The sequence below is a fragment of the Chelonoidis abingdonii genome, chromosome 15 (genome assembly GCF_003597395.2).
Source record: "Chelonoidis abingdonii isolate Lonesome George chromosome 15, CheloAbing_2.0, whole genome shotgun sequence".
Taxonomy (NCBI): domain Eukaryota; kingdom Metazoa; phylum Chordata; order Testudines; family Testudinidae; genus Chelonoidis; species Chelonoidis abingdonii.
Window position 1 is genome coordinate 29,970,804 of NC_133783.1, and position 25,773 is coordinate 29,996,576.

The window sequence follows — 25,773 nt, forward strand, 5'->3', positions numbered from 1 at the left end:
GTCATGTCCTCGTACATAAAAGCTGCAACAGAGACTAAGCTGACTTGAAAACCCCACAGCATGGAGGTTTCAGTGTCCTTAGCACTTTTGGTAGGTAAATGCAGCATTTATCGTGGGCAGCCGTAATAAGAGAAATTCTATAACTCTCATGGAGCAACCTAAGCCCAGATCTTCCAATGAAGAGTCAAATCCTCTTTAGTATGCCCCAACCAGATTCTAGTGGCAAAATGGCAGCCTGAGGAACCCTTTCTTTGCATTCATGCCTGTACCTTGGCCCCAAAATTTCTTTCCAAGGCACAAAACAGGGACCAAGAGAGTCAACATTGATTCTGTAGTTATTTCCTCTCATATTTGCCAAGGGATGATACGGCATAGAATGGCTGTCAACAGCCATGCCCCTTGCACATATTAGCAGTGCTGTGTTAGAACAGATTTGGATTTTGAGCATTTTGGAAATCTTTTGTATTGAGAGATGGCATTGAACAATGCATGCAAAAGCCTACGAACCTTAACTTGCCACACTGCTAAATTAAAAAAAACAAAAAAACAACACACATCTCACACATTTGAAAACGTGTTCCGTTTCAACGTGGCACGTTTTAAAGTTAAGTAAAAATGACTATTTCTGACATCTCATACAATCAAACTGTTCATTTTTAAAATTACTTGCCTTTTCATATAAAATGTGAAAAACCTATCTAGCGAGCTGATTTTTACTCTCCCATTTGCTAATTCAGAGCGCAGAATATTGTTCTAATGCATAAAATATATAAATATCAAAATCTGAAGAAATCAAATCTGTGCCTTGAGAAAGGAGTTAGCCTTAAAAGGATAGAAAAATGAAAGCTGTTTTAGGAAACTGCTGAAGAATTTTGCAACTGGAGAGCATTATTAAGAGTTTGGCAAGAAATTCTGTTTAAAAAGCATGGCTTACGGCCTTGAGAATCCTTTTGTTTAAATGATTTAAGTCTAGGAAATGAATTTATAGATACATGTTTTCCAGTACATGGTTCAGAGACTTGAACCAGTATGGTATGTACAGTTCAAACTGCATTCTTCAATGTTTACCTGGTCTAACAGATTAACAAAAGAGATGTTTCTGACAAGGAATAGGAAAAGTATTGTACGCATGTATATTTATTTTGATATACCATAGTCCAGCTAGTACAACCGCCTGTTTCTGACAGTGGCCAATGCCAGGGGCACCTGTCTCTGAAACCTCTGGTACTAACCACTCTCAGAAACAGGATACTCTATTAGATCGAGATTCTCAACCTTTTTCTTTCTGAGCCCCTTCTCTGCCCCTAACATACTATAAAAATTCCACAGTTCACCTGTGCCACAACTGTTTTTCTGCATATTCAGTAGATTAAAAGCCAGAGCTGGCATTAGGAGGTACCAAGCAGGGCAATTGCTTGAGGCCCCACACCACAGGGGACCCTCCAAAGTTAAGTTGCTCAGGCTTTGGCTTTCAGCCCTGGGCCCCTGTGAGTCTAACGCTGGCACTGCTGTCTGGTTTATTTTGGCAGATTGCCTGAAACCTGCTTGCAGCTTTCTAGGTGCCCCAGATATCTGGTTGAGAACTGCTGCATTAGATGAACTCCTGGTCTGATCCAATATGGCAATTCCTGTGTTCCCATATAGACAACTTTTGGGGTTTTTCTCCAAAAAGTAATATCTTGAAAATGTCACACACTGTGTATGGAAAGTCTTAGAGCAACTCAGGAGTCCCAGGATATCCATCAATAGCCTGCTTTTCAGAAGGGCTGAGCATTGACAGCAAAGGGAGCTCGAAGGGCTCAGCACCTATAAAAATCAGATCACAAGATTCTCAGAAATACTGTGGCTGCCCAAGAGAACAATATAGACTACTCCCCATACACACTATTTTGTTCCAAAGAGAAAATACAATTTTCTTTTTACTTTATTTGTATTCTCAGACATTGTGATGAATCTATAGTTACTCTCCATTGTTACTCCTAAAGAAGAATACTTTTCACTTGCATAGTGCTTTTAACATATGAGGCTCATTGTATGCATTACCAGCAGAGAATCCTGTGGCACCTTATAGACTAACAGACGTTTTGGAGCGTGAGCTTTCGTGGGTGAATACCCACTTCGTCCTGCGTCTGACGAAGTGGGTATTCACCCACGAAAGCTCACGCTCCAAAACGTCTGTTAGACTATAAGGTGCCACAGGATTCTCTGCTGCTTTTACAGATCCAGACTAACATGGCTACCCCTCTGATACTTGTGTGCATTACAAACATTAGTTAACTTAGCTTCACAGCACTCTAGGAGGGGGCGAAGTAATATATTATCCACATTTTACTGTCAGCTCTTCTGATCTCCAGTCTTGTGCCTTAACCACAAGACCATTCTTCTTTCATTATTCTCTGAACTTACATCAACATTTACCAGCATAAACTCAAACTCAAAGAACTTTACGCAGGTTCAGGTCAGTACTAGTGGATATCAATGTAGGGTCAGGGATTTCACTCACAATGAATTCTAGTACTAACATTTCAAAAACAAATAGTCCATACAATTAGTCAGTAATCATATCTAAGTAGTATTTCACCTCTTTTTCAAACACTTCCCCTGCAGATAAAAATAGATCTGTGCCAGGAAATACATTTTCAGTCTGAGTGCAGGCTGATAAGATGAAAAGGAATTATTTAAATGGTCAAAGCGTCAGGGTTACAAACCATACCTTCCATGACATACACCAGTGAACCCACATCTCCTTCTTTGATGATGCAACTGTCTTTCCCATATTCCACTGGATACATACAATCCACAATCTCCTGGATCTGAGATAGTTCTAGATTCTTCATGAAGTCATTGTCAAGGATTGCCTCCTTTATTAGATCCTTGGACCTATGGCAAGAAAGGCAAGATTTATCCATTTGTCTGACAATTTAGTTCATTAACAGTATGTGAAGTTTAGCACATTCACACAGTGCCCTGGTGCGCGGATGGATGTATTTGCTTGTAAAGATTCCAATACTTTTCCAAAAATCTGAAAGCAAAGTCCATCTGTGAAGAAATGAAAAATACAAAGGGGTATGTGTGCATGTGTTTGTTAACTTGTGAATGCTTATCATAAACAGAACAATGCCAAGTTTTGAAGAGAAGTAGAGTTAAATGGTTATAATTGTCATCTCTAAGCTACAGGTTTCAAGTTTATACTGATGTCATGAGAATAATGTAACTACTCTAGTATTTATTCTCAATGTATACAAAACAACAAAAGAGAAATTTAAGATTTTGTGACTTGTAGTTTATTATATTTGTATAATGACAAAAAAATAGAGAATACAAAAAGTTGCAATAATGTACATGTTGGGCATTCCTTCTGTAGTATTAAGGATATTCCAAAAGCTCATTAAATACAACATAGAAAACATTATTACAGAAATAAAAATGTATTTGATTATACATTAGCAGTGTCTTCAAGGAATTATTTTATTAGCATATGCAAAAATATATACAATTGTTTGGGTTTTTAGCATGCAATTTCTTTAGAAGTAGAAGTCAGAGGTCCTCAGCTTAAGTAGCAACTTTTGATAGTGTTAGCAGGAAAGAGTTTATTGTCAACATATATAATATAAAAAGATATAAATTGTTAACCAGATATTTTAACATCCTTATTCTTATAATATTCTGGAATGCATAGCTGAATGTACAGTTTAACCTGTTTTTTCAGAAGTACTTCAGTATCTCTGCCACCGCAGAAGATATATTTTCTATGACCAACAGAATTGTTTCTAAATATTTTACAAAAGTTTTTACCGAGGTATCATCAACTCCTACTACATGAAGCATCCTCTCCTAGATTGTGACCTGAGGTGTAACTTTTAAATAGTACTCTATTATTCATGCTCAACATATTTCCCCCCCAGATTGTCTATCAAGTCCATCTTAAGCCATCTGTTAGTACAGAGAGTAATAAGATCACTACATAATTTTTTTTTAAAAAAGTTTCTTAAAGGATTTTGTACAAATGAATAGCTGAGGATGGTAGGTGTGTACAAATTAGGGCTTAAAAGGGATAATTTAAATAAGGATCATTTGGAAGCAATATCTTTGTCATTAACCCATCTCTGATTGATACCTTTATCTTTAGCATTTGTGGGATCACAGACATATACACTTTTACTCCACATGTTGGTTTTATATGAACATTTGATTAGAGTGCAAATGATTTACTTTTTAGAGAACAGATACTAACAAAACAAAACTGCTACTACATTTACAACAAGCTGGGATTTTAAAAGAGGGAGTATTAATGTTCACTAAGTCAATCACTGTCTGGCATTAGAAAGAGTTGTTTTCCCCCAGACCAGTTCCTTATACTATATTACAAATATGCCAGGTCCATGTGGTTACGAGTGTCCTTCCATGGATGCATATGTGGCAAAATAGTGGACCAAACGGTCTATTGGCGTGTTCCAGGATGACAAAGCCTGTAGGAATTTGAATGTTAGAAATTCACTTCAAAGCCTATCTACAATAAAGAAGATGTAAAAGGAATCTTATTGTACTGAAGAACTTTGACTTGATTAATTTGATTAGTGACTCCCTGGGTCTACTTCTGATTTGATTTACACCAGATGATTACTTGATTTAAATGAAGTCTCATGATTTTCCCCAGTGTAACTGACATCAAAATCAGGCCCCCCATCTAAAAGTCTCAGATGGTTCATACTCTGGGTAGTTGGTTTACTTATATGGTACACCACCAGATAGTCTGTCACTACTATATTCGGTGTTCAGACAGAAGAGCATATTTTAATCCCATTCATTACTGGGCAGATTTTCTGTCAATGTAAATTGTCATTGTTCTACTGAAGTTAATGGAGCAATGACAATTGAAACAAGGCAAATGATCTGCCCTTCTCAATTAAATTCATTCTAATGCTGAGGACCCTCACAAAACTGTATGCATCACTTAAGCTCCACAAAAAGTGGAAGCAAGATATGCGGGGAACATGCAAGAATCACACACTCTTGGCATGATGCCAATCTTAGCTTCTCAGCAGTTGTTTGCACACCAATGTGCTGGTGGTAGCTACAGATGGATGATTCACTGCCACCCAGCTCCCCCCATCCTCCCTATTCATGAGGTGGATGCTTGGTCCTAAAGCAGCAGTGTTGCTTCCACCTTTATCTCCTGCCCATTTCCTCAGTGTCAAGTCCAACTATTAAGAGTAGCTGTGGGCTGGATCTGGGAGAAGGAGTTTAAGTGGTAGGTAGGACCGTGTGTAGAGTCTGTGCACTGGGATGAAGTTTACTATATGAAAATATAATCTTGCAATATAAAACAAAATATATTCCAACACAACCACGTTTTCTTCAACAGGAGCCCAAGTTGTGGCTCTAGAAGCTTAAAACAAAAATGAAATATAGAAATAAGTAGTTAAAAATACACTGGTTTTGTTGCATTATAGAAATTCTTTCAAAATAAGTCTTGGGGATATTATTTCATATAGCATGTGCGTTGCAAGTGTATTGGAAAAACACAGATCAACCTTATTTTAGGCACAGAATTTATTCTTTAGTATCAGATATGGCTTTCAGTCATCTATTTCATGAAATACTTTAAACAAAATGCTTTACATCAAACACAAATAGCACTGACCTAGTTGATGTGTTTAGAGCACACTAGCCTTTTCAGTATGACTTAGAAAAACAACTAGACTAAGTTTGTTGAAAACTTTTTACTTTCATGATATCTAATTAAAGTTAAAATTTCATCATTATGATTACTAGGGCAAGCAAATAAAAACAACCCAAACCATGCCTATTCTTTTATTGCTCTTGTTAATGGTAATGACAGACTATGGAAATTTGCAAGGATGAAGAAATGATGGATATTCAGCTTCCTCCCTCGTTGGCTCATCTATACTACTGAAAGACAGCCTTTGTCATGTCTTAGAAGTGCAGTTTTAATACTGTGATTTGTCTAAGTAATGCTTTCTTGGTGTTTCCTACCCCTTAAAAAAGAGCATTCATTATTAACATTCAGAGTGCTAACAAGTATAACAGAAACTTTCATGTTAATCATATCAACTAACATTACATTTACAGACATTTATTTCAGTTTTAATTGTCAAAACAAGACTCTCCTTGATGATAAAATAAGGTCCAATTCTTTCAACTAGAGTGTTTATAATAAATAAGAATATCCATCAAGTGACTATAGGGAATTCAGACACAATGTTGGAGCCAAATCTGATCAGTTAGGGAGGCAACAGAAAAATTATATAAATTATTGCAGACACTGTGAAAAGTAGGGGAAAAAACCTCTCAGGGGCTCCAGAAGGGGTCTCAGAAAGTCTAGGTGATAAAGCAGGAGTGGCAAAAGGAGCAGAAAAACCATTTGGAATTATCTTTTAACATAAGAACATAAGAATGGCCGTACGGGGTCAGACCAAAGGTCCATCTAGCCCAGTATTTGTCTACTGACAGTGGCCAATGCCAGGTGCCCCAGAGGGAATGAACCTAACAGGCAGTGATCAAGTGATCTCTCTCCTGCCATCCATCTCCATCCTCTCACAAACAGAGGCTAGAGACACCATTCCTTACCCATCCTGGCTAATAGCCATTTATGGAGTTAACCACCATGAATTTATCCATTCTCTTTTAAACACTGTTATAGTCCTAGCCTTCACAACCTCCTCAGGTAAGGAGTTTCACAAGTTACTGTGCACTGCGTGAAGAAGAACTTCCTTTTATTTGTTTTAAACCTGCTGCCTATTAATTTCATTTGGTGACTCCTAGTTCTTGTATTATGGGAACAGAAGCCATAGAGCAAGTATGACATAAGCAAACTACAGGAATTGGTAACATTTTCACACAGATTTCCTATCACCATGTAAGAAAATCTCAGACATAGTATGTTTACTGCATATGAAGGTCCTAAAAAGGCAGCACATGAAGAAGGATCGCAGAAATTAAGGATGAAGATGACCCACTAAATCACGGAGACATTTCCCTGCCAGTATAGGACACTTTCATGAGACAAAAGATATGCCAAATATTATATTGATACTACTTCATCTTAGCCAAAAGTGAAAAGTCATAAAAATCAATGTCTCCACAGACTATCATGGATAATAATGATTTTAATCACGTTTACCCGTCAACATATCATAAAAAGTCATTTTTAGAAGTAGTTAGCCTGAAACAGATATTTTTAGTAGACGCCAGCAACCACAGTGATGAACATCATTTCAGTTTCTGTAAACAGTCTTCCTCTTCATAAAGGAAAATCACATATGAATAAACTAATCCCTCAGTGCTTATACTGGTAAGCTTATACCAGTGTTCACATCCTATCACCAACTTAAAAAAATTGCTTGAGCAAAGTGAATTCCTTCAATCAATGATTTTTTACTTCCATCGTATAAAATAATGCTCAGCTTGATCTAATCCAGAATTAAGTGCAAATATATGGTCATGATTACAGTAAGATTTATTCTGTTGTTCCAAGGGGTGGATATTTGTCAGCCTGGTAATATAAAGAATTACTCATGCAAGTCCAGTACCATTCCTAGATACTTAACTTTTCTAATTTGTCTAATAAATACAGTTTTTATACACTAAAATTAATTTTGGAAGTATTTCAGATAAAAATGTATTTTATATAGGACATTTATTTAAGCATATGAATAAGTCATACACAGCATAATAAACTCATATCTCCATCACCCATTATTCCTTAATTTTTAGTTTTATAAAATTGCATCAATCCCTGAACAAAAGAACGAGTCTAAACTTTTTGATAGAGAAGGATAAACAGCCCCAAAGTATGTTCTTTTCAATCAAGAGTAAGTGGTTTAATAATGGACAGTTACTGCATTCTCTTTTTATGTTTGAAGGAGAGTCACTATTTCATTTGTATTTTCTGATTTGCTATCCCAATGGAGGCCGTCTGTAAGTAAAATAAACCTACAATATTTTTAATGGAGCAGGCTATCTCCAGATGACCCCATTTGAAGAAGAGTGCCCTTTCATGAATATTTATTTAGTGCGGAGTTTAATGGTTCCTAATACTTAGAGACACTCAGAGCAGAAAGAAGCACTTATTCATTTTCTTATTACTCTCTAAAGGAAGATAGAAGAATAGATAGGAACCCTGGCAATAAGCAGTCATTGTGTTCTGAGGAAGTTCATGATATAATGGAGAAACTATCAGGAATAAAAAGGGAAAATAATGGCACTCAACAACTCCATGGGTTTGATCTTTTCCGTGTTAATTTGAATAACCATCAAGATAATCAATAAGGCAGTAGGACAGCTAATTATATTGGGATTCAGAGGGTTTGAGAAAGAGCATCTTAAGAAATATTTAAATAATTGTACTATATAAAGGTCCAGATCTTTAGCTGTGGCTCCTCTCAAGAGATTATTCAACAGTGACTTTAAACCACCTATGGAGTTACCAGTTCTGAGCTGCTGTGTGACAGTCCTGTACTCCAGGGTATGTTAGAGTATCTCTAACCTGTGTTACTGACAAAAGCTCCAAGGAGCCAAAGACTGCCAGAATACACAGAAAATACAGCTACACCCATTACATCAGCAAGTGGGAGACTTGGCTCAGAAGCCACTATACTAGGTATATGCCAACAGAGGCTCTCTACACTGGGGTGATCCACCTATGCCAGATGTAGAGCTGCTTTTTGGATGTGGCCACACTTCAGTGCAGAATTTGGCCCAGTGAGCTAACAAACTGTTGATAACACCTGCATAAATGTGAGACCTTTCACTAAAAGCGAAAGATTTACTATAGTGGGCAATTCAAAACAGAACGAAGCACTATACAACCTTAGATTACAAGAGAAGTTAATGCTACAGTAATTAGTAATGTATAGAATAATGCACCAAAACCTCAAGTGACAGACTGGGGGCTAATCTGTCAATAATTCACAGTTTAGAGAAACCAGAATTAATGTTAAGAATATGATCCCAGTCACTTGAAACACTGGGCCAAAAGCAGGTGATTAGCCATCTGCTAGAACAACAATTTCAGTCCCATACAATAAATAAGAGAACAAAATTTAATTAACATCTCAGAAGGACTTCTTTCAGTGTCAGACCATCACTCAAAGGAGGAGGAAAGAACAAATGCAAATGTGGATGGAAAGACTCAGGTCCTGCATAACACCAGGAAAATTTGTACTGGTATAGCTGCACCCATCCAGAGCCCTAATGCAGATGTGCTACATTGGCAGAAACTGGAACGTGCTTAAAGGAATTTACTCTGTACTTTCTTCTGAGGATTGCACCAGTGTAGTTTACGCTGGTGCAAAATTTCCCTAGTTTAGACAGGCTGTCATTTGTGTGGTTTGTACCTTGAAAAGGGACATGTAGAGAAACAAAGGTGGACCAAGCATATGGGAAATGAAACAGCACTGTATGCAACCCAGAACAGAGATCAGGATCATAACTTGGGGCATCCAGTATAAACACACCAGCTACACCAGAGACGCCTGAAGGGAGGCAGCCAGGGGCAAAACTAGAAGGAAATATATCAGGCAGACTGGCTGGCTAAGACAACTAGAGAAAAGAGAGTGGCTTTTCAGAAGGTAACATATTTTGTATTCAGTTCCCCCTTAGGTGTAATTGAAGTATCTAGTACAGCTTTTCCAGACAACCAGAATAGTTATGTTGTGAAAGCATTGTTTTAAACTGAACCTCTCTATATACTTAATAAAGCTTATTTTTAACTAACTGCTTGACTCTTCAATATGGAAATTTCATGCAGTTCATCACAGAGAGGAAACAAACTTGCCTGGAGCCTACAAAAAATTCTCAGTTAGTGGCTCAAAGACTAAGTACCACATATAATAGGGAAGGGTTTGCAGGGCTTTGGGTTATGAGATATACAATAAATGCTTACTGAGGAGAATGGAGTTCAAGAAGAAAAGAAGAAGATCTTAGGTTGGTGAGGTCTCTATCTCTTGCAAACTCACCCCTTAGAACCATCAATAGTATCTGTCTTTCTTGTGTTATTACATCACTGTGATGGGGAGGAAAAAACAAACTCATATGAGCCAAATCCATTTCATTACATGGAAATAAATCCATTCAGTTTAAATTTGTGGTCAAATTCTGCCTTTTGGGAATTGTTTCTGAATACGTCCAGATCAGGAGCTAGGACTGCAGTCTTTTCCACTCGGAGTCCAACAGATTACGGTAAAAGGGACGTGCTGTAGGATCAGACCCTTTTAAAGTGTAAGTACTGCAGGACTCCAGACTACAACCACAGCATTCTTCTAGTTAAATCCATCACAAATGATGCTTAAAAATGAGGACACATTATGCTACAAAATTTAAATATGGCAACAGAGATACACATTTTCAATTTACAGTCAGGGAGCAAGTACCAGCAAATGTTGTCTAATCTAGCTTTCCATTAGCTATTCAATGGGACCCAAATGTCTGTAAAAGTCTCAGAGGCAATTTATAAGAAGTGGAGAAATTTTATTCAAATGGTACCTTGAGTTACTTCCTTTTTTATAAGGTATTATCCATACCACAGGCTAATGGACTCCAAGAGAAAAGGCTGGAAAGCATATTAATTCAGGATGTGATTATTACCGAAATTTACAGAGTATTTTCAAGTTACTGTTATAACAGTTTGCCTACCTGTGACACTTTGATTTAAGTCACTCGTGACATCTCCAAAGCTTTCATCTATCAGCCCTTCCCTCATTAAAGCCCTGATTCAGGAAAGCACTGAACACACATACTTAAGTCCTTCTCTGTTCAGTACAGTATATTAAGTTAAGTTTATACATGCTGTCCTGAAATAGGGCATATCTACAGAAGATGAGGATTTCTGGTGGTGACTGGCCTAATAGTTACAGATTATGGATTATTTTTCCCTTCAAAAAACAAACAAACAAAAAGAACCTAAGAAATATCCATTATGTTAAAAGAATGCAAAGTTAATCTACCAAAAGAAAAAACAATCAGAAAATGTTAAGGTTTTACATGTCAAGAATAAAAAGAATGAGAGATATTTAGAAGGTTTTGGATACAGAAGTAGACCTTTAGAACATAAGAGACTTGTTCTTTCAGGGAAAGAGTACATAAGAATCAGATTATCAGACTGATATTATTCAATCCAGAGAGGGTTGTTGTATACCAGATTGACTCATGCATATTGATTCACATATGGTATCTTCTTTTTTGGTTTGTAAATTATGTTTGCTTATGCAACTAAATGGTGAGAGCTGTAAACTGCTACTCACCCTGAGCAATCAAAGATGCAGAAGTTATGGAGGGATCTACAGTGAAAATGCCTCAATCCGGTAGCCATATCAAAGTGACCACCACCAGAACAGCAAAAAGTTGAGGAAAACCTGTTTCTTCCCCCCTCCCACCCCCACCCCACTGCCAACCAACTCTTCTAGTGTTTGTACCTAGATATCTCATGTGTGGTTTGATCTTCCTGTATAGAGGACACAGGCAGAAGTTTGGGCTCCATATGCTTGAGAAGATAGTTTGATCTCTGATTTTAGGCCTATTTCCTTTTACAGATGTAGTTTTGTAAATGAAGAAATTTTGTTACAGGAAATATTGTTTGTGGAAGGTTAAATAAAATGTGTTTTTACTATGGGGATTTTGCATTAAGGAGTGGTGGAGTGGATTAAAGTATTTGTATAGCATATGAGTATTATGTGTTTTGTTTTTTTTTATTGTACAGGAGCAAAGTGGTTGAAGATTTTAAATCTTTTGGATAGAGAATTCTAGAAAATATCCTTCTATAAAGAAATCTTAGTGACAACATGGGAGCAGGGAGACATTTAGGCCTAGCAATAATCTTTAAGTTTTGTTTGTGCTGTACCTCCTTACACTACATGGATGTATTTTACTTGTGTATTTTGGCAATATTTTTCTTGTTTGTTTTTTCAAAAAGAATTTTAAATATAATCATTCCTAGGTTTCTGACAGATTTTCTAACCTCAGAGATTGGAGACAGAATAAAAGTCAAGTCCAAAATTGAAGGAAAAATAGAGCCCCTTTTCCTTTAACATGCATGAATAACACCATGAAAGCTAATTTTCCACAAAGTGCAGTACAAAACCTGGTTTTGTGTTCTCCCCAGCATCTCAGCTAAAAAAGAAGAAAATAGAAGCATTGCTCAACAGGAGAATTTGTAAGCCTCAATCGTGTGAATAGAGTGTATATTTTAAAAAGTGTTCATTTACTTGAAGTAAAGCAGTTCACTGGCAAGAATAGTATCCAATAACATGATGGGACCAACACTTTTAGACTAGTAGACAACTTTTGAAATGGAGTGTTTGGAACGGAATAAACCTAAACCCTAGAGAAATTAAATGTGTTTTTGACCTACATTTTTGAAAAATGAAACATATGGTCTTTTTTTTTTTTTAAAAGTATTTTTCACACTTGTTTCTAAAGTTTTATTGTTTACTTCTTTATGGGAGAGAACTTCCAAATTATAGGCTGTGTTGACCATGCACCTCTGTGTGAATATCTAAGTAAGCTATTAATGTATTTTACTGCTATTGGCTGATATTATCTTCTTTATTCAATGTTTTTTAAAATATGTAATTCACCTGCAGTTTTGCTCAATATATTGTGTTTTCGCTTTCCTTATTAAAGTGCAAACAGAAATTATAAGGAAGAATGTCAGTACAATGCTCCAATTACCCAAGCTAAGGTATACCTTTAGCTTAAAATTTAGTAATGTAATTCAAAGCCTATCTGGATAGGCAATGGAAAGCCATATTCTTTTTAATTATTTCACTTTAACTATGGGGACATCTCACTCACTGACAGAAGATAGGCTAGAACATGCCTAGGTCTCAAAGATTTGGGGCTCTCTGAGGCACTGAGTTTCATTTTGAGGAGAAACTCCCAGTGCCTCTGTAATTCCATGAATGTGGCATTCCAGTAAAGCCTTGTTTAGCTGAAGCAAATAGCTCCACAAAGTAACAGATGCCCAAAGAGTATTTATCATAGGAAAAGACTATCAAAAAATCAGTTATGACCATAACTTGGTTCAGATGCTTGAGTAGGAAACTTGCAGAGTGGTTCTGACAGAGGAATGGGTAGCTATCCATAGCTTACATTTCTTTTGGAGAAGGAGGATAAACATTGCTGATAGAGATTTATAGTAAAATGCACACATGCACCCCTTCATCCCATTAAGAAATAGTGAGTGATACCTGTGAGAGACAGTTAACACCTGTGTTTATACACAATTAAATATTTGAAAAATAAATTAGCATCCCTAAACATCTTCCTGAGTGAGGGGGAAATTCATTTTTAAAAAGATACTTCTTGTGTACGCACATCTGCCTTCAAAAAAGCTGTTTCAGGATAAAATGGACAAGGCAGTCTAGTAATGAATACAATCCTGAATGGATTTGCAGACCACTCCTTTGGGGAGGCTGTCTGGTATGATAATCAGCCAAAACAGCTGAGTAAATACCTTTTGTGAAAGATACCAGATATAATGGTGAATTCTGTAAACTTAAGTACCAAATTCTCTCTCTTGACAAGATTTAACCAGGGGAAAAAGAGCAAGTGCAACAAGATCATGGGCCACAATAATGAAAGTGTGTGTTGATACAAGAACAATGGGTCTCCGAGTAAGAAAAGAAAGGAATTTCTGACTGCATCTCTCTGACCAAAGCAGAGCCAAGAAAAGGATGCTGCTTTATACAAGTATATTCTCATTTATATTCACTTTAATTATGTTTAGTGGACCTATCTTGCTGAACTTTGCAAAGTATCCAGACTAGGTAGGTAAGACTTCTCTTTTGTTGGAATTTGATGTTTTCTCTCTACTCTTAGAGTGACAAGTTGTATCCAAAACAGAAACAATCCTCAGGACATCAGGGAGTTTGAAGGCCCATCTCAGTGGTCTTAGTCAACAGGTGTCCCACACTCGGCAACACAGGGCTAATAAACTATTGTGGGCTCAGCCAGCCTTAACCCCCCACTGCTCGCCAAGCTCTGAGAGATGTCAGACCTGGAGGGAGGCCCTTGAAACTGCAAGACACAGCCGTTTATGGCAGACAAAAAGAAAGAAGACCTTGAGTCTTCCTCTCCTAGAAAGAAGGCTGGCTTTAGGCCAGAGCTCCTCAGATGACCACTGCCTGATAGTCCCTCCCTGAAGGAAGGGCAGACCAATACTGACAGATCTTCAATAGGACTATTTCTTCGTATGAGCCTGTGAGCCTCGTTGGGACCACAGCTGAATAGAAGGCTCTCTGAAAGGGAATTTGTTTTTGCATTTGTTGACAACTATGGAAGGGATTGGCTATGTGGGTCTCAGCCTTTTATGACTTTAGTGGAATACCCAGACATTGCAGACCAGAGGCCCGTGTGAGTGCAGGGGCCTGCCCTAGCGCCTAGGGGGTGCCCTGGGGAACTAAAAGGGAACACAGCATATCAATGAAAGTGCACATAAATACCATCCAAATCAAAGCCCAACTCACTGTTGGAGGCTAGAGCTGGCTTCAGTGAATGAAGTCATGATATGGGGGAGATTCCTTAGCTGGCTATGGCCAGGAAGATAAATGTTCAAGAATTGGGGCTCTAAGGCAGCTAGGCTCAGAATGAGATTCACCTGCTAGTACCTCAAAGGACTAGTGAACATTTGAGAGCAGAGTTCTATACCATCTAGTGCTAGGGAACCAACATCAAATAGGAATGTAGTCCAATTAGAGACTGACCCATTCTCCTCTCAAAACACACGCATCTTTTACCACGTCAACAGGAGTGATGCACGCATAGCAAGAGGTGACTAGACTAGAGCTGTTTGAACCCTCCCGGAGATCATTCTTAGATATTAATATTGAATCCCTCTTTGCAGTATTCCTGGTCAGATTCCAGCTTTTGGTCTGAGACTTTGGCTTTTGCATAATCCCTCAGGAATGCCTTTAAATCCTCAGAAATTTCAGTGGTGACACCACTGTGTTGCAATAGGTGCCATGGCTGTAACTGCCACAGTCATGAAAGTGAGGTTGAATATAACAGGGAAGGAATAGAGAGGCAAGGCAGGCAATCTAGAGTCCCACTCCAGACACTTCCATTGTCCAAATTCACCTACAGTTGGATATTGTTTTCCTAAATTTAAAAAAAAATAATAATATTGTGGTCATTTTCCCAAAGCAGTGAAGAAAAATCTGGGGGCCAGAGAGCTAAGAAATCAGCCAAGCAAATTGGACCCCTTGAAAACAATTTATCTCCTTAGTCAGGTACGCCCAGGACACCCACTTGGAGACTTAAAAAAAAAAAAAAAGGCAGAAAGTTTCCTCCCACCCCCAGGATTTACAAATAATGAACATTAAATATTATTTTATGTTATTTCTCTCTTGTGCATGCATTTATATATGTTTTGTTTTGTGTTTATATAAAGACAAAGGCAGAAATCCTAGGGGATCAGCTAGATCTTCCAATTGTCCGACTCGTCTGAGTGTGTTTTCTGAAGGCCATCTGAAAGGGAGCTAAGAAATAGATGCGTTTCCAGATTCAGCTCTGACCAAAACTCAGAGATGGGGATGTTTAGATCCATCACTGACAGTCTGAATAGCCTCTCTCACCAAAACCAAAAGATATACTGGATAGAGAGGTCCTAGACAGACTCTTTCTAAATATGATCTAACTATTGTGGAGCTTCTGTTGTATAAATTACTCATAGTTCCTGATGCTTCTTTTACTAAAAGAAAGCACTCTTATTAAACAGGAATTTAGGTTTGTTATATTGGCTGAAGACTTTGTAAAATAATCAATGCTCATTAGCTCACAGTTTGACAGTTAAAAATTCAATATTAATTTAACTGTTCTTTGTGTGTTTGTATTAGGCTTTTTAAAGACTTGCAGTTTTCCATTCAATAAGCTATAAAATCTATCTTCCAATCACCAAGTTCTTAACGGCAATTACTCAGTAGGTATAATATAGTTTCAATTATAAAAAAATTAGGCCTTTTCAAAAACCTAGTAATCCACCTTGAAAACCAGATGTATTAAATTAAGGTCTGTATAACTGACAGTAAGTACAGATTGAGCCAACTCTTCTGGCCTGCATCCCGTTAATCAGAGATAGCACACTGGATGCCCCATGCTTACTGTCTTTTTTCTAATTTGACAAATTAGATGTTAAAATGTAACAACATTAGCCTGTCATAGGAAAGAAATAATGAGGCAGCTAGAAAAATTTAATACTGAACTTTGGTCACCTGTAAATTATAAGAAATATTTTATTCAGTGATTATAGAACACTTTTCTTTCAATGTGTAGATTAAAACAAGAAGTCTTTTTTTTAAAATGACCCTCTACTCCTACACCTGTTTTGGCAGAAGTTTAACATACTTTTCCCCTTTTAGGAAGGAAGGAACATTATTTTGCACTTGTAATTGGAAGGAGCTAAAACAGATAACACCTAGTGCCAGCACTACTGTAACAGAAATAAATTGGTGAAAGAACAAATTCATGAGTTTTTGTTCACAAATAAGACCTTTTTGGGAGAAAAAAGCGACATCATTTTAGGACTTTCTGTGGCATCACAGAAAGAAGAACTTGTAGACTTGGCTTCTCAATACAGCCTAGCTACTCAGTTAAAAAAGTTTTTCTATGTCATACACCATTTTGAGTAAAATTTTAGGTTCTGCGGAAGCATAACAACAATTTTCTTGTCTCCTTACTAAATATGATTTTTTCAGAGCCAAAACTTACCTTAAATGGCCATGAAAGCTATTTTAAGCTGTACTGTACTCATCCAGATTTCAGCTAGAGTGCTAGTAATAACATATGCTCTTAGTCTTAACCTTATATGAGGAAGCTCTGAACAGATTGCTGCTTTGTCATGCTTGGATGTGAATCGAGCTTCCACGAATGAAAATAAATTCACAGAGTGTACTACTTTTCTCTAACACTACAGTCAAATCTAGATATTCATTTCATATTTTGACCTAAGGGGAATTATTCTAGACAGATGATAACAACAGATAGCTTTAGAACAATAGCATTCAGAATACACGTGCTGTCTTCTATAGAAGTCTCTTCAGTTAGCAAGCAAGATGCACCGGGTCAGCATCTTAAAATCCTTGAATAAAAAGCACTATATAGCTGCAACGTATTTTTTGCTTCATTAAATTTGACTAATCAATGGACACTTGTAGGGGCAGGGAGTGCATCCCGGGGACCTTTTGATGCCAACTAGCAGAGGGGTGCATAAAGACTACAAGACCCAGTGTATCTACGTAGTAATTCACCAAAGAGAGTCATGCGAGATCTCTGCTGATAGCTTGTGCCACAGCAGTATTCATAATTACACCTCCACCCCGATATAATGCTACCTGATATAAGGCGGGTTCACATACAAGGCGATAAAGCTCTGACACGCTGCTCTGAGCAGGGACAGAGATCTCTGGAGGGGGTGATCAGGGAACAAGGAACAGATGGGGAGGCAAAGCAAGTTTGATATAACGCAGACTCACCTATAATGCGGTGACATTTTTTGTCTCCCAAGGACCGCGTTATATCAGGGTAGAGGTGTATTGTGAAATGTATGCAGGGATAATATGTGAGGAGTTACATATATATACACTGAACATTATGTTCTTAAGAGCTGGACTTGAAAATGGTCACCCAATGGTGAGAAAAAAGGTTTCTTGCATGCAGAAGATATTTGTTTAATCGCTCTGTCTACATGTAAATTGAGTAGCATACTTCACAATATACACCTATTTCCAGTCTTAGCAAAATCCTAATCAAGTAGTTGCAAAGGGTCTGGGGAGATCCTAGCAAAGAAAACACAAGCAGCAAGGGTTATCCTGTTTGCAAGTGAAGACAATGGATTCGTGGACTATACCCATAGAGAAACAGGGTAGATGAGGTAATATCTTTTATTGGATCAAAACTTCTGTTTATGGAGCTAACACAGTGTTCTCCTCCACGTCCAGGGAAGGAAGCAGAGACAGAGCTGAAGAAAAGCTCTGTGTAGCTTGAGAGCTCGTACCTTCCACTGACAGAAGCTGGGCCAATAAAAGATATTACATCACCCTCCTTCTCTCTCTTTCATATCCTGGGACCAACACAGCTACAACAAATCTGTATATAAACTATAGAGACAGAGACATTCTGGATCCTTCCATTGAGGAGTCAAGAAAAAGACAGCATGCTTGTCTCATGAATGGAAGATTACAGCCAAGCCTAACTGCAATATGGTGGAAGGATTTTGGATGAGTTTTTTCTCTACACGATGTGAATATCTTGTCAGTTAAGTTTAGACTCTAGTATGCACATTATGATTTTACTTTGTATGTAACCCTTTGTTTCCAATATTTCTGCTTGTTATCATTTGAATCTGTTTTGTTAAATGTATACTTTATTTTTTTGTGAACAAATCTAAATGCTGTGCATTCACAGAGCTACATTCTACTATGTAACTGGTAAACTGTGGTATACTGTTCCTTTGAGAACAGAGGATCTGGAAATTCTGTGATTGTCCAGTGGATTAGGGACTGGGCACTCCAGGGAGACACTTACAGGACTTGGGATTTGGACTGTGCCTATCATTAACATATAGAGAGAGAGCAGAGCCTGCAGAGGCCTGAAGGCAATGCTTGTGTTACCAGAGGGTGGCGGTGTTGGGGAACTGATTCACAGCAAGCATAGACATGCTTCCTCAAGCTAAGGGGAGGTGGTAGTGAGGCACTTCACAATCCAAGGGACCCCTGGGAAGCATCACTTTCCTTGCCCCACATAGACCTCTGTTTTCTCCATTCAGAAATATTTCTAATATTTTTACACATGAGAAAGGGGATGTTATATATGCAGCTTGCTAAATGGAAACAATGAATGTCATACTTTTTTTCACTAATCCCTTAAATTAAAAATTCATCCTCAGACTGTAGAAGTTTCACAATCCAGATGTGAAGCTTCATCATCCACAGGGTGGGCTTTATCTTTTGAGAAAAAGTTCAGGAAGTAGTTATGCAACTAGACAACTGATTTAACTTCCAGGAATTGCTTTGGAGAAGCTCCACATTGGCTTCTCCAGTGATACCTACTGACAAAACACAAACACCTTTTTAGGATCTTGCAATTTTATCAAGCCTACAAAGCCAGAGACAAGTTACTTACGGCACAGTAAATTCAATTACATAAAACAAAAAAGGGCATACAAGAGACCAAAACAAAGTGCCTTTTTGCTAATCGCCCACCCCTTTAAAAATATGAAATGTTGCCAATATTTTTACACTGATTTGCTGAGGTAGCAACTCTTATTCTCTATATCGGCACTGCTTAAAAGTGCCATTGATTCTACAAAGTGATGCTCAAAAAATAAAATAAGTGTCAAGAAGCTCAATATTTATTGTCTCTCAGTGACCTTTGTATTTACCAATAAAGAGCTATATGGGCAGATTCTCTGGTCTCCTAAAGACTTAAGCAGTGCAGAGTGGCCTTAAAACACCCAGAGATTCCCAGCAGACAGTTCTACCTGTGTAAGGGGAACCTGCAATGGCACCAAAGCAATGGAGATAAGCCAGAAGTTGGGAGGTTAAGGGGCATGAGGGGACATCACAGTGAAGATTTGGCAAAGCTGAGCAATGCTACCTCGGATCCTTTCCTAGCATACGGAACATTATATTAGCTTTCTCAGAAGTGGAAGACAAACTAGACCCCCTTCTGGAACAAGGGAGCCATATCCAGATCCCTGCGATCAGTATTGTCAACTGTGTCTAACTGGAGAATCAGGACAACACGCTTCTAACTTGCTGCACAGATTCCAACCTGGGAACTGGAAACCAAGTTAGTTTCTTGCTTGCATAGTACCACCAGTTTCTATGATACTTCAGCTAGAACTTAGTAAATGACTCTACTGAAGACATGCAGTTCTGAAAAGAATGCAGCACACGCTACGGTAGCTGTATGAGCTCCACAGTGCTAACAAGAGATAAAAATAATGTCACCAAAGTAAGCTCAGTAAACTCAGATTCAGAATACACACAGGGAACAAGATTACAAAACGGCCATATTTAGTAAATTTGACCATAAGCATAATCAAAGTATTAAAATTTTGATCGACAAGGCTGGTTCTAGACCTATTTAAACCAAAATCTACAAAGATTCTTTCCTTCCTTGGGTATTACTGCCCCTGCAGGTCCTACCTGGTTCTCTCAGTCATTTCTGGAGACATGTGTACTGCTGCAATTCACAAGTCATACAGTAGATGGATAACTGGCTATGTGCTACCAGTTTCCACACACTCCAAATACCATAGGCTAGTAAATTTATGAAAATATTCAATTTGTAAAGCTTTTCCTCAAACAAAAATGGTTTATCCATTTGCACCATTTTGTGACAATGTTACCACTACAATCTTTTCTTGAAATTTCATGTGCAGCAAGTACTATTAATTACTACTAAATTCAATTATACAATCATCTTCTTCAGACCACTTTGTCTTGTGGTAAAACAAATTCTCACTACTTGCAGATTCTTCGCCATAGCATAGAATTTCTTTCAAAAGATGTTACAATCAATTGATCTAGTTCTTACGATTGTCCATGACTGTGATGCTCTGTTTCCCTGTATTTACCCTTTGCACACTATTTATCATAATCTTTGTACAAGTATGGCTTGTGAGATATCATTTGAAACTTTACTTGCTGGTCGATATGGTCCTAATAAAATGTGTGGCAACACTGTATGTGAAGTTATAAGATTCCACTGTATGGAGTTACTAAAACATACTCCAAGTCTGGGGAGGCAGCCAAATCAGTTACTCAGAGACAAAAGACAAGCTGATACCTCAGCCAGGTGTAAACAGGTCAAATGGGCCATCACCTGCTTAAGTGGCTATTAATTGGCAGGAAAAGAGATGCAAATGAAAAATTTACATCTTAAAAAGAAACAGCATGGGATTTTGGCTCCTGAACCTCAGCTGGAGATGCTTCTCAAAGAAGGGAAAGAACTGTAAGAAAGTAGGGCAGACCCCAAATCCTTCCTCCCTGTCTCTCTGCCCACAGCACTTGAAGAACAAAGGAAGCAGCATTGGACTGGGGAAGGGATCTGGACTTAAAGAAATTCATCCAGCAGGACTGCTGAAATGTGGTGAGAAATCTTTGCTTTTTAAATTCATTCTAATTTAAGTTAGGCATTAGTTGCATTTTACTTTTATTTTTCTTGTAACCAGTTCTGACTTTCATGCCTCATTACTTTTATTCACTAAAATCTATCCTTTTGAATTCGATAAACTTGTTTTATAGTTTAATCTAAACCAGTATGTTTGAATTGAAGTGTTTGGGAAATTCCATTTGGGAAAACAGTTTGTGCATATAATTTTCTCTTAATAAAATGATGGACTTCATACAAACTTGTATTGTCCAGGAGAGAGCTGGACAGTACAAGACATACACTTCTGGGGAAAGTCTGTGCCTGGGAATTTGCTGGTATCACTCTGCAATGAAATCAAGAGTGACTGGCTACAGCACTGACAATATAATGGAGTAATTTACAGGCTGGAGGCTGTGTGAGAGCAGACCAGGAGGAGTGGTAGCTCTCACGGTGAAGCAGAATGGCACTCAGAGAGCTGAGGAGACAACTGGTCACCAGCCCAGATTGTACCCTGGATATGTCACGATTACTCTGAGTGATTTCACAAAGTATTTTTCTACATGAACACTTCCTGATATGCTAAGCATGCGGTATCACACCAAGGCTGATGGCTTAGAGATAATCACACAAGTATAATTTAAATTCATGATAGGCATTTTAGACTTGCTTTACCTTTGCCACTTCTGAGCTGGTGATCTGAGGAATCACTCCTTTGTATAGCACACTAGAGAATGCCTGAATCTTTGAGAAAAGATTGCCGAATGGTTTTGGATTTGATGACTAAATGCTAATCTGTTCCTGGTCTTAGACAACAGATGATTGTGAAGTACCTGCCAGGATGGTTGATGGGAAGATAATGATACTTGTAAAAGCAGAAGGTGTAACAGATGTTCCTGCATAGTAAGAACAGAGATCTGGCACTATGAAGAATCAAAGCTAGTTGTCCCCCGTGCCTGGTATCAAATGAACAATGATGCATAAACCTGGTTTGTGATTATTGGCTATAATATTATGGTATTCAGACCTGCCATATTTCCAAAGATGCTTCCATACTCCATATCCCACCCCTTCCTGCAAGCAGATTAATAAATCTACAAAATAGATAGAGAAAAGTGACAGATGTAGCTTCCCCAGTGACTACTCTAAAGAAAGATTGCCTTGCTGTAGGAAAATAGAAACCACGGGAGGGAGTATTATGCTGTCTCCAAAGACGACACATGATCTGACCCTGCCAATGCAATCTGTGAGTATGAGTGTCATGTCAGAGCAGTTAACAAGTAACAAAAGGTTGCACCACCTGCACTCCTCAAAATATGGAAGTCCATAAAAAAGTAATTATATTCCCACGGTAACAAGCCTATCTCCATGCACCAACCACAGTCTGCTTGCCTTTCAAAAATGAAAAGCACAATGGTCAAACCAAGGCAAGATCAAATAAAACAGAATCTTCTCTATTTAAATTCTTACATCACACACGTCATTATGATTTATGAGTGCCTTATCCAGAGGCATCTCCATAAATAAGAGCAACTTGACACATCTGTTTTGGATATTCTATTTGTAGAAAAAGTGATTGTGTATCTGCTCAGCATTTCTTCTTATCATTTGTCTAGATTTCCATTACGTAAAGTGAATCAAATATCTGATTAATAGGGGGTCTGTTCTTCCCTCAGCGAATGCCACTCCATTCATACTAATGGGATTTCAGAGTGCACAGGACCATGGGGAAAAGAGAGACAATGGGCTTTAATTCAGCAAGTTTTTAATAAGTGCCTAATTTAAAGCACCATTGGACCATTCATCTGCTAAAAGTTGGACACATGCTTACGTACCTTGAAGTACGTGTGAAGCAGGGGCGGCTCTAGGTATTTTGCCACCCCAAGCACGGCAGGCAGGCTGCCTTCGGCGGCTTGCCTGCGGGAGGTTCCCAGTCCCACGGATTCAGTGGCACGCCTGCGGGAGGTCTGCTGAAGCCATGGGACCAGCGGACCCTCCACAGGAATGCCGTTGAAGGCAACCTGCCTGCCACCCTCGCGGCGACCGGCAGAGCGCCCCCATGGCTTGCCACCCCAGGCACGCGCTTGGCGTGCTGGTGCCTGGAGCTGCCTCTGATGTGAAGTAAGACAGTGCCTACTTCTCTATGTTTATAAAGTGTCTAGCAAAATGGGGCCCCGTGCCTTGGTGGTTCTTAGATAAACACAATACTGAAGCTGTGGTGTGCATCTTTGACAGCTTTTACTGTCAAATGGAGTCACAGAGAAACATCAAATAATCATAGCATGACATTCTGTCATTGGATTGTTTGAATCATGATGCTGTGTCAATATAACTCAATGTCATCATGAATTAATGCAATGTTACAAGGCAGACTGTCCTGTCTCATTCTGTGTCCTTTACGTTGTAAGTTTGTTAGGGCTGAGTATGTGTATGATCTGCTTTTTGACCAAGCAAAGTAAGATCTAACACTTTGATGGCATTTCTCTCTCTGTAACGTGAGAACTTTGGAATGCATAGCCAATCAATTCCAAGCCTATTGATTCTGGTGCAAAACAAATATCAGGAAAGCCATTTCCCAAGACTGCCTTCTGCTGCAGGCAGAGGGAGGGTGCACAGAGACCCTAGCATGAGGGGAGAAAATGCAGGACCCTGGTATTGCCGAGGGGGGAGGGGGAGTGAAATGGTGACACAGAGCCTCTGCCAGGGAAGTGGGGAGCCATAGGAGAGAAAATGGTATGAGGAAGGAACATGGGGGACACACCCATGGAATGTGGCAGAGGAGGAAATGGGGAACTTTCAAGAAGTCCCTGAAATAGAGGAGGGTGAGAGGATAGCACACAAGGAGCTTGTGAGGAGGAAGGGAGGAATGCAAGGGGCCATTGGTGGGTGCAATGCACTCAACCTTCAGCAGCTGTGAAGTAGACTTTGCATTGTCAGAAGCGAAAAACTGTCAACCTGTGGTGCTGTGACTATTTTGTGGATCTCTGCATAGAATGAATCTCATTACATCCTCCCCACCCCACTTCATCTCCTTGCTCCCAACTACTGGAAGGGTTTGTTAGATTCATCTCTCCCTCCCTACTTGCTGTTGGCATAGAGGAGAAAACGATATTTTTCTTTTCTCCCCCCATCCCCTTACCACCAACTCCTTGTTGCTGTGAAGGACAGCCCACCTGCTCAGCACTCCTCTGTGGCCTTAAGTGTCAGTTCTTCAAATTGACTCTTTGCTCAGGCTAGTCAAGACCAAGCAAAGCAAGAAGAACTGTTATCAGACATGGGTTTCCACAAAAGATATACTGAGCTTAAACACCACAATTTGGGTTTCATTGGTTTAAATAATTTTTACACCACTCAAAACATGAAAAAGGTCCCTCTCAGAGCAATTTTTTTTAAATAAAAATGTTATTCAACTCCTGAATTTCTAGTTGAGTATCAACTACTCACCGGAAAATTCAGATTAATACAGATTCCCTTACAAAATTGTGCACATGCTATCACAGATCTAAACAATACTGAAAATTAAGAGAAACCACCACAAATGTAAATGCACTTTACAGTACAAAGAAATATAATAAAAAAGAGGAAGACGCAAATATTTGATAATAGAAATTTTGGAATGTTTCTATTTAGTGAAGGGATTTTTCATGATGTTAAAAGTTCAGCCTTTTCAAAACATCTCCACAGCTATTCCGATTGTCATTGTTGTGAAACCACTTAATAGTTTAACTGCATTCTTTCATGTGTGACACATCGTAATTAAACAAAGCAATCACCAATTCAATTGAGAATATAGGTTTAAATCATACTATTACTGGCTGATCTTGAACCTCTGCTGTCTGAGCAACAGAATTCATCAGAAAGGGTGTCCGTCTCATGAAACTCATTTTTTCCCCTGTTTATATTTGGGCTACAAGGACACTAACGAATCCTTCTCTCCTTGTGAATTTGGTGCAAAAATCCACATCAGACAGATGGTTTAAAATAGTAATAAGCATTGGCTGGTCCTAGGGACTGTGTTATGGGGGTGGGCAAGGGGAAGGAATAGGATGGGATGGGATGAAAGTCTAAAACCAGTGTTCCATATCTGAAATTATGTTTAAGCTATTGAATCAGAATTAGACTGTGGCTGCCAAGCTGCAGAAACCAATGGAGATTCTGTACTCAGAAAGCTTAATTTCTTTTGGACAGAATCCTATATATACACTCTCTATTTAATATTGGACTCTACTGATTATATATGTTAAAAATCAACATCTGTGCCAATTTAAAAATCAGTATAAATATTAGTGTGCCTGTGTAAACTTAGTTACATAATTTTCTTGTACCTAAAATAGCGTATTTTAGCTACAAAAATATTTATATTTGTTGTCCAAGATCAAAGTTTCAGGTTTGAGTCACAGACAGATGTTACTTATCTCTCCTATTTGTTCAGATTTTCATTCAGCTCACAGAAAATTAAATATTTGAACAAAATGAACTGCCCTGACAGTGTAATCTTCAAATCTATTTCTTGTAATTTACTCTGATCTGGTCTGAGACTCATATGTCACAACAGTTTTGTAGATTCTAAAGAGAGGCATCTCTAAGAGATATGCTTATAAACCTAATCAAAGATAGATTTCTGGGGGAGGGGAGAAGGGGGGAATGCAGCCACAGATAGGA

At 38.4% G+C, this 25,773-nt stretch overlaps 1 protein-coding gene across 2 annotated transcripts in view; it reads right to left on the reverse strand.

The window, feature by feature from the left end:
• PRKG1 (protein kinase cGMP-dependent 1) overlaps nt 1-25,773 on the reverse strand; it is a 952,768-nt gene that overhangs the window by 816,628 nt on the left and 110,367 nt on the right. For both annotated transcript variants that reach the window (XM_075072659.1, XM_075072658.1), the window contains exon 2: nt 2,714-2,880. In XM_075072659.1, coding sequence (XP_074928760.1) covers nt 2,714-2,880 — 167 coding nt within the window. The remainder of the gene's footprint in view (nt 1-2,713; nt 2,881-25,773) is intronic.